Here is a 10,589-nt window from a genome sequence, read left to right on the forward strand (position 1 = left end):
ACCACCACCACCGCCAAGACCACCACCACCACCGCCACATCCACCACCACCACCACCGCCACATCCACTACCACCACCACCACCGCCACATCTACCACTACCACCGCCACATCCACCACCACCACCACTGCCACATCCACCACCACTACCACCGCCACATCCACCACTACCACCACCGCCACATCTACCACCACTACCACTGCCACATCCACTACCACCACTGCCACCGCCACATCCACTACTACCACTACCACTACCGCTACATCCACCACTACCACCGCCACATCTACCACTGCCACCGCCACATCCACCACCACCACTGCCACTGCTACATCTACCACCACTACCACCGCCACATCCACTACCACCACTACTACCACTGCCACATCTACCACTACCACCACTGCCACCGCCACATCCACCACTACCACCACCACTGCCACATCCACTACCACCACTACCACTACCGCCACATCCACCACCACTACCACTGCCACTGCCACATCTACCACTACCACTGCCACATCCATCACCACCACCACTGCCACATCACTCACCACCACTGCCACTGCCACATCCACCACCCCACCGCCACATCCACCACCACCACCACCGCCACATCTACCACCACCACCACTGCCACCGGCTACATCCACCACCACCACTGCCACCACCACTACCACTGCCACCGCCACATCCACTACCACTACCACTGCCACTGCCACATCCACCACCCACACCGCCACATCCACTACCAGTACCACTACCACTGCCACATCCACTACCACTACCACTGCCACCGCTACATCCACCACTACCACTGCCACATCCACCACTCCCACTGCCACATCCACTACTACCACTACTGCCACTGCCACATCTACCACCCCACTGCCACATCTACCACTCCCACTGCCACATCTGCCACCACCACTACTACTACCACTGCCACATCCACCACCACCACTGCCACTGCCACATCCACTACTACCACTACCACTGCCACATCTACCACTACCACCACCACTGCCACATCCACCACCACCACTGCCAAGATCCACTACTACCACTACCACCACTGCCACCGTTACATCCACTACCACCACCACCACCGCCACTGCCACCGCTACATCCACCACCACCACCCCACTGCCACATCTACCACCACCACCACTACCACTACCGCCACATCCACCACCACTACCACTGCCACTGCCACCGCTACCACCACCACTACCACTGCCACCACCACTACCACTACCACCACTACCACTGCCACATCCACTACCACCACCACTGCCACTGCCACATCTACCACCCCACTGCCACATCTACCACTCCCACTGCCACATCTACCACCACTACCACTACTACCACCACTGCCACATCTACCACTACCACTACTGCCACATCCACTACCACTACATCTACCACCGCCACATCTACTACCACTACCACCGCCACATCTACCACTACCATCTACCACTACTACTACTGCCACATCCACTACCGCTACATCTGCACCACTACCACCACTGCTGCCACATCTACTACTACTACTACATCTACTACTACTACTACTACTACTACTGCTACATCTACTACTACTGCTACATCTACTACTACTGCTACATCTACTACTACTACTACTGCTACATCTACTACTACTACTACTGCTACATCTACTACTACTACTACTGCTACATCTACTACTACTGCTACATCTACTACTACTACTACTGCTACATCTACTACTACTACTACTGCTACATCTACTACTACTACTACTGCTACATCTACTACTACTACTACTACTACTACTGCTACATCTACTACTACTACTGCTACATCTACTACTACTACTACTACTGCTACTATTACTGCTACTACTACTACGACTACTACTGCTTCTACATCTACTATTACTGCCACTGCTACTACATCTATTACAACTTTAATCATCTTCACAGACTGACATGCTCACCGACATTCCCTGACCCTGGACTACTTGAATGTCTTGCAAACCAAATAGGTAGAGTTTATAATGAAGTTTAATAGAGTTTAAAATGCAAAGAGAATGTGTCTCTGGTTATATATGAAATATATATTAAAGTATCTGTAAGATGATAGTAACAGTATAAGGTACGATAATGCTTTTACAGTAAGGAGGTGCTTGTTGTGTGTGAGTGACCTGGTTCACTCATTCACAGAGGAGTTATTTATTAATGATAATATGAGTGTAATGGTCCGGGAATACAGAATGGACTGCTGCTATATATATATATATATATATATATATATATATATATATATATATATATATATATATATATATATATATATATATATATATATACAGAGATGATGCTGGATAAGGAGCCAGTTAAATAAAGTGTTAAAAAGTCATAAAGATCTAAATAAAGTTGTCTGAAACTCTTGCCAGATAAGTGCGATATTCTCACACACTGTCAGGAATATCAGGATTTGAACGATATTTGTTGGAGAGTGAAACAGATATAAGTCTAATAAATTCAGTAATCAGACGCCTGCTGTGAGAAAGTCTGCAACACTCCTGTGCCGCCACCAGAAAAAAAAGTGTACCTTTTTTACTTTTGAGGGCAAAAAAATGAAATGCAAAAGAGCCGGATGCTCAAAATATTACTGTGTGAAGTTGTCCACCATCGCCACATACAGTACAAAAAGGAAAAAAAGATTGTAAGAGACTGATGTTTAAATAGAATTACATGCTTTTAGTACTAAACGGTATTATACATTGTTGTTTTGTCAATAATATAATAAATTCTGGGGGAGTTTTTAACATTTGGAATTAGTTTTGAATTGGTTTGTAAATGTCCGTTTGTAGTTTGAAGACCTGGCAACCTTTAAGACACAAATACTGAGGCACTGAAGGTAAGTAACAGTCAGAAACCCTTCTGTCTTTATTCGTTTCTCTCTGTGTCGCATCGCCATTAAGCTCTGTGATCTGTTTCCAGTTCATCTGCTTGTGTAACACCGATCTCTTCCCTCTCTGCATCTTCTAAAAGTTAGCTCTTCATCTCCACCCTGTATGAACTACTCATTCTCCTGTAGGCTATGCCACAGTGAACAATAGCATCCAGCGTCTAAGTCCCCATACCTTCAATGTGCACACAAAAAGAAGCTGCTTTTGCTTGCCTCTTGCTCTTGCCCCACCCCGTCTGCCTATTTCTCTCTCTCTCTCTCTCTCTCTCTCTCTCTCTCTCTCTCTCTGTCAGCATGCATGCTAAGACTCCAGGCCTTGAGGCTTGGAGTAATTCAAAGGGAAATATAAGTCTTAAGGTGCTATTCATCCTGGGTCTGTAGCAAGGGTTAGATATGTCGAGACTTCAACAAGGCAACTTTCTGAAAACCTAATCCAGTAAATACAGAGAACCATAAAGGGAGACTACTGAATAGCTTCTCGTGATAGCTGCGGCGCTTTGAAGCTGGTCCTAGACAAAGAAATTGATAAAAGCGCAGTGAATTGCATTTCCATTAGCAGAAATAGTCAGAATTGTGTTTGACACTTTACAAAATTCCCCTCAAGCGACAAGCAACTAAGTATATATCTGAAGTAACAAGTTCCTCAGTCGGGGAATGAATTACAGCTTTCACTGTCGTAAATTTGCAAACATTTTCAAAGAGTGAATGGGTTGATGAGTGAGTCAGTGCCATTTGGATTCGCTATGAAGGCAAACAGATTGATCTTGTGAACCCGGCATGTCAGTCACGTGCCTGGCACAATTAAAGCCCTTCGGCATTTCGAAGGGGCTGCAAATGATGATCAATTCAGTCACTCACTGCTATTTGCATATTTCCCAGCTTGCACTGGGTGAACTGTGAGGCTTGACTGTAATGAGATGTAATGATTTGAGCTGCTGTCTATGCATCGCTTCACTTTTCCACAGCGTCCCAGAAAGGAGCTGGGGCTTGTGGAGGAGACTGTCCAGATCGGCCTTAATGATGAGGATGTGTCAAAATGTTTGAGAAAAAGCTGCTGAAAGTTAACTACGCATTTCTGTCCAGTCGGATTCATGTTGTTTGCTGGATGCTATTCTGGACCTGGAACTGGAACTTATCCTAAATCATTAGATTTATATTCTTCACAATAGGCCTAAGAACAGCTCTACACTTATTACATATCAAATCAGGACTGATATTCATGATTACACACATCGGAAAATACCACCTCCTTTCAATTCAACTAGCTAGTGGCTAGCAAACACTGGATATTTCTCTAGATACTGAGATTTCAGTATCTGCATTCTGATTAATCATATCCTCAGTACTTTATTTAGCAGGAGTCAAACCTGACAAGACATACAGTTACACCAAGCTAACTAGCATTAGCTAATTTAGAAAACTAGCTTGTCACAGTAACATTAATTCAGTTTGATAGCCACTAGCTTAGTGATAGTAGGCTAGTTTTAGGCGTGAATAAGTGTCATTATATAACTCCAAAGGTAAGGTACTTTTTTACTCACTAATATTAGTTAAGACATTTAAATTGGAGCGCAGCTAATGCGACAGCTAATCTGACTTTTTTTTTTTTAATGATGAAGTACTTTAATCAATATCTTGACGATTGCAATTCTTTAAAATAATATGATTTTAGTTAAATTTTTCAAATTTAGGATTGTAGAGATTTTTTAATTTAATTTTTAATCATTTATATATTTGTAAATTATTTATAAATGTCTATTATCCATTTCATATTTTTATAATAATTTATCGTCTTTTTTATATTGAAATTTTCTTTTCTTTTCTTTTTCTTCTGGAGGGGTTGACTTTAATTTTTTTAATATTTACTCTGAACATCTGTGTAGAATTTTCTTCATTTGAAAATCAAATGAATTATCTTCAAATAAAAAATTAAAACAAGTAAATAAATAAATAAATAAAAATATCCTCTTAGCTGTGAAATGAATGAGCATTATGTTTGATATTCTTGGGGAACAAATTTACCTTGAAGTCTTCAGGAAGGAGCAGTTTGCTGGTGCGAAGGTAGCTGAGAATGTAACGGAAAATCTCTCCATCCCGGTCAATAAAGTAGTGCTGTTTCAGACTGTCCAACACGATGGGCTCCGTGCCGTTAAACAGCCGACTGATTCTGACGAGGACAGAACGATAAACAGCTCGTGAATTCGACCCGGACACAGAGGCGGACTGATAGTCACAATCCTGTAACACAACTGCAGAAATCTGACAATTGGAAATGCAGTGAGAATAATGGAGTTTTATTGTTTAACCTGGTTTGAAGAATGAGGTCGAACATTTGGTTTCATGTCTTATACTATTTCTGCTCTTGTGTTAAATCAACTTAAATCTTGTCATTGCAAAGATGTTCCCATTTCATTTCATGTTCTCTCTCTCTCTCTTTCTCTCTCTCTCTCTCTCTCCCCCCCCTCCCATTCTGGAAACTGATGCAAAACACTTAATAAGAAAACCAATTCCCCCTTTTGTGCCTGCGGTGCTTCTTTTCTCATATGGTCTTGCAGTTCCCCCAGTTAGAATTTCACCATATAGCTTCAGGCAATCTTAGTTTTTCATCTCCGTTTCTTTTTTTTTCCTCTCTTTTTTTTTCTCTAAAAAGCAATTAAAATGCTGCCTGCTTTCCCCTCGCTTCCCCTATGCTGCTCTCCTCCTCCTCCCTGTCTCTCTATCTACATTATTAAATCAGAGAAGGCCATGGCATGTGTTAAGCTGAGCAGATGTGAGGGTGTGCTCTCCTCTTGCTCTCCTCATCCTCTCTCTCTCTCTTTTTTCTAACAGGTGGGTGCTCTTTTCCACCCGCCTCTCGTGGGGGGACCGAATGATCAGCGGGACCTCTGAGGATTGAGGTTGAGAAGCAGCAGGTAGGAATTTCCACAAGTGGGAACTCTGCTTCTTTTTATTTGTCTGATCAACCCAGACGTCTGTAGATCACAAGAATCTGTAGAGCATCTACAGAATTCACCGCAGCGTGTATTACACCCTGCGATTAACGAGACGCACCGCAGCCGTGACGTGGCATCGCTGTGCAGGATTCAGTCCAGTTCAGTTTCCTCCACTTTTTATTCAGCTCCAAATGACAGAGCTTTGACATCATTAAACACACATCGGCTTTTCTACGGAATAGTGATTTTTGTCTCTGTGAGTTCAGCAGTTTCTGCTAATAGCTCTGTTAGTCGGGGGGGGGATACCGAGACAAATATACTGAGGATGCGTATGAGGGGGTGGAATTTTAGAGATTCTGCGTTTCTGAACCGTCTGCACAGCACTGCTGCTTGTGTTGACAGCAAAACTGCAAATCTGCAATGGACCACAAGGTCTTCACTTGTCAAAACCCCCAAAGACCTACCTGTTCAAAGCTACACCAAAATTTCAAACTGCACCTCACAACAGTGCATCCTGTTGAAAAGAGCTCTTTCATTTGTCTTATTAGTCATTAAATAAATATTTATTGCTCACTGATGATTCTGTGGTCATTAAAGAAATGCAACCGGTTTACAACCCAATCTCTATCTAGCACATGTGTGGTCTGTAGGAGATTACCACAAACAAGAACGTCAACATGCTTTCCTGTAATTAAAACAAAACAAAAAGGAAGTAAACCTGCTCTCTTAAAGCACATTTAGAATAAAGTATTTCTGTCAAATGTTGTCATGAATGCTTATTAATATCACACACACACACATATATATTTATATCATCCTATCAGACATAGCGATAGTCATGTGGATCTGTGGACCCCAGGAATACTGTGTGTGATGCTGGAATACACCCTGAAGTCCACTGCCGGACAAACAGCACACACATTTACATATAAGGCTTTTGCCAATCTACCTACATGCTTGTTTTTGGGAGGTGGGAAGAAACCTGGGAATCATGAGGAAACCCATGTGGACAGGACTCCAGCTCAAGCTCAGGCTCACACTGAGGATCCTGGAGCTGTGAGGTGGCATTACTATCAGCTTCACCACAACATGAAAATGTTGCATGTTAGACTTAAACACACAAGTTTTGTGTGAGATTGGTTTTGCTGGACTATTCCTTTAAGAGAAAAAGAGTCCGATTTATTTATAGCCAAACGCTTGTGTGTAGGCAATCCATGATAGTGGGAACATCACGTTCTCTCCAAGTTCTCACTCACTTCCAGCACAGAAGATAAAAGCGTCCTACCTTGAGTCTGGATACTTTGTGAGTGTAGCCAAGCTGCTGGTGTACATGTGTCCTCCTACATCGATGTGGACGGGGGCGTTGGCTTTAGTCAGCTGAGCAGGAAGAGGGATGCCCTGTGCAGCCAGAGGAGACACTGGAGAGCGGGTCAGAGACAGGCGAGACATGCTTCTTCCCTCCTGCAGATCAGCGTACACAAAACACACTCTCAGTAGAGCACACAGCACAGCACACACACGCACACACACCTGCAGCACTGCTGCTCCGAGTCAGTCCTCTCCCTCTTGATTCCATGAGCGTAAATACATGCTCCGGGCTTGTCAACACCTATGAGATCACTCTTACATCCACCTCGTTCCACATTTCGCTCAAGAATTAGTAGCACACCTCTAATTAAGAGAATTTGCATCGCGTTTCTTTTCCCCTAGAACCGGAGGGGAGGAAAGGATGAGGCTTATTAACGAGCACCAGAGAGGGAGAGAGACAGAGAGGGATAGATCCTACTGTAGGTGTCTACCTTCAGGGAACACGGAGAAAGTGTAAACTCCTAATTAAAGGTAGTGGGAGCGAGTGTGAGTGCGAGATGTGAAAGGTTTGATGACATCCAGCGATTTGGTTTGGAGCCTAATAAATCAGCATCTTCGGGAAAAGTAGGCCTTAAAGAAAACTCATAATTAGAAATCCTGAATCAACACATGTTCGAATAAGACAGACTTTCTCATTGGCTCTGAGGCTCTTGTACATTACTCACTGTGGTGTGAATCTAAATAGAAGTTAATACCTAGATGGATAAAATTAATCGCAGGATTAAATCAAGCAATTCAGGATGCACAGATCTGGTACTGAGTGTCAGTATTGGGGGCTGATACGGGCCTGAACCTCTGGATCGCATGTATTGCATTTAATGTTGACTAACTCAGTACAGATGTCGCATTAAACACAGGAAATAAACCGGTCACCATTACGTCTCTGATGTATCGCATCGTAAAATCGGATCAGTATCAGATATCAGCTCACAGCTCGGATATCATTATCGTATTGAAAATGTGCGATCAGTGCCGTCCTACAAATAATGAGAGCGGTTCAGCTGGAAGCAAATCAGCGTTAGAGTGAACACTGTAAGACTTCATTAAAACACAGTGTGACTCCAGTACAGTAGATGTTCATTCAACATGCTAGATTTTGGTTTTCTGTTTTTGTTTTTTTTTGTTTTGTTTTTTTTTGGAAAGACATCTGTCATTTACAGTCGCACCCTTTCAGAAATGCCATTGTGGAGTTGTTGTGAGTATGCTGTTATATGAGGCGTCTGAAAACATTAAGCAGATGGTTAAAGGCTGCTTTGCTCGGGGCACAATGCTGCGGGCAGAACGTGTACATTCATTTTCATCTGCGCTTTGAACTTTAAATAACAAGCACAAATACAAACATGGGAAGATTTGGAAGTTTAGCTGGACAGCTCACCTCAAGCCTAAATGCTGGGTCGCAGGTAAAGCAGGTTCATCTGAGAGGTTGAGTGAAATCTGTACTAGTTGCTCACACTAGACAAATACACTGTTCTAACACTACACATTTACACTGCATACAATGAAAATGTGGGTTCTTTTAAGAAAGAACCTTTTCGAAGCGTTCACATGAATTTCACAGCGTGGTTAAAACAAACAAACAAACAAACAAAAAAGATCTGTCATCATTTTTACATTACAGTGTTAACTCCAGCTTCATTAGACAACAAACCTAAAGGTGAATGAATGAACGAATGAATGAATGAATGAATGGTTCAGTCTCCTCTACTGTACTATTAAAGTCTGAAACACTTTCCAAACCACATATTACAGCACTCAATTGTCAAAATATAATCCACACCAAAATGCGGATTTAGGGAACCTACCTTCTGACACATTAGTCTCTACAGTAGACTAGTTCTCCTTCTCTCGGGTTTAAAGTCTCTGAACTAAATGTCGCGCTTCCTGTAGTCCCCATCGGTCAAATTACAAACACATCACTGCCTAGTGTATCAGTGCACTATATTAACTCTGTAATAATGCCACATCACCATATGTAGTGCACTAAATATCCAGTATTGAGCCGTTTGCGATGCGGCCAGAGCAGAACCTAGACACGACGCCGTGATGACAAATGAACAATATGGCTTTCATGTGTTTATAAATAAATAGATTTAATTAAAAAAAAAAAAATAATAATAATAATAATAATAATAGTGTTAAAGATTACCGTCTCAAACATTTTAGGATGTCCGGTGCAATCTGATCAGGAACTCTCTCTCTCTCTCTCTCTCTCTCTGTGTGTGTGTGTGTGTGTGTGTGTGTTTTCGAGGAGATCGCTAGTCCTTTAGAAATAACTTTCGGAAAACGTTCAGTACTCCCGGATTTTCACCCGATTCGGTTCTCCGTACAAAACTAATACGCCGAAGACGTTTACATCCGCAAAAAGAATAATAATAATAATAATAAAGGCAGCTCACGCGCACATCAGCGGTGTGTGTGTGTGTGTGTGTGAGGTCGCTGTGGCTTTAAAAGTCGCTTAACACAGAGAGGAGATACAGAGAGTTTCCACAAAAAGCAGCTCCGTGGGGAGCGAGGCGCACGCTTACCTTGGAAGTCATGGCTCAGTCGGCGTCGCTCTCTTTAAAACATCAGATCGATCGTGTCTTGGCCCTCGGTTCTTTCCCCCTCTCTCTCTTTCTCTTTCTCTCTCTCTTTTTTGCTTCACGGTTCCGTTTTTTTTTGTTGTTGTTGGAGTGTGACACAGGAAGAGAGTGCACTGAAGCCAGAGATCCTTCCCGAATAACAGTGGAGGAGAGCTGAACAGGAATTCTGGCTCGGGGCTCTGAAAACGGCCCCGGGGGGGAAAAGGATTAGGGCTCCAATCAGCTCCGCTCTGCCCGCCTCACCACATTAACATCTCATCCTGCTGCGCACATGTGCACGCGCTCTGGCATTCTTTATGCTCAGATTTATTTGAGTTTATTTTTCTCTTTTTTGTGTGTCAGCAAACTGTGCGCGCGCGCGCAACGTTGGCGCAAAATCACAATGTGTGTGTGTGTGTGTGTGTGAGAGAGAGAGAGATGGACATAACGGTTTAGATGTTTAGATGGTTATTGAGATGATTATTTTGAGTTAGGTTAGTCATGTCGGTTGATGAGCACCATGAGGAAGGCTGATGATGATGATGATGATGATGATGATGCATTTATTCTAAATGACGCTACAATTCATCACGTGTTTTTTTTTCATCTAAACATTACAGCCTTTATCTCTGCATCTCTCCTCTCTATCTCTCCTGTTCTGTCCCTTCAGACCGGAGTGACGCGGATCGGTGCGCGCCGCACGACAGAGCACTAAGCGCTTCCGGCCACGCGCGCCATTTCAATTACAGTGCGCGGCTGGATGGAC

At 43.2% G+C, this 10,589-nt stretch overlaps 1 protein-coding gene across 3 annotated transcripts in view; it reads right to left on the reverse strand.

Moving 5' to 3' along the window:
• The window catches only part of kctd15a (potassium channel tetramerization domain containing 15a), a 26,262-nt gene extending 16,087 nt beyond the window's left edge, over positions 1-10,175 (reverse strand). The window contains exons 1-3 of one of the 3 annotated variants that reach the window (XM_058396876.1): positions 9,788-10,175; positions 7,180-7,355; positions 4,984-5,128 (exon numbers count right to left, since the gene is read on the reverse strand). In XM_058396876.1, coding sequence (XP_058252859.1) covers positions 4,984-5,128; positions 7,180-7,355; positions 9,788-9,799 — 333 coding nt within the window. In that variant the 5' untranslated portion in view covers positions 9,800-10,175. Of the gene's footprint in view, positions 1-4,983; positions 5,129-7,179; positions 7,356-9,064; positions 9,302-9,408; positions 9,683-9,787 lie in introns of those variants that run through there. The other 2 variants (XM_058396878.1, XM_058396879.1) reach the window with 2 other exon arrangements.
• Between the last annotated feature and the right edge of the window lie 414 nt (positions 10,176-10,589).

This window comes from Hemibagrus wyckioides, linkage group LG08, assembly GCF_019097595.1.
Source record: "Hemibagrus wyckioides isolate EC202008001 linkage group LG08, SWU_Hwy_1.0, whole genome shotgun sequence".
In the NCBI taxonomy this organism is placed as follows: Eukaryota; Metazoa; Chordata; class Actinopteri; order Siluriformes; family Bagridae; genus Hemibagrus; species Hemibagrus wyckioides.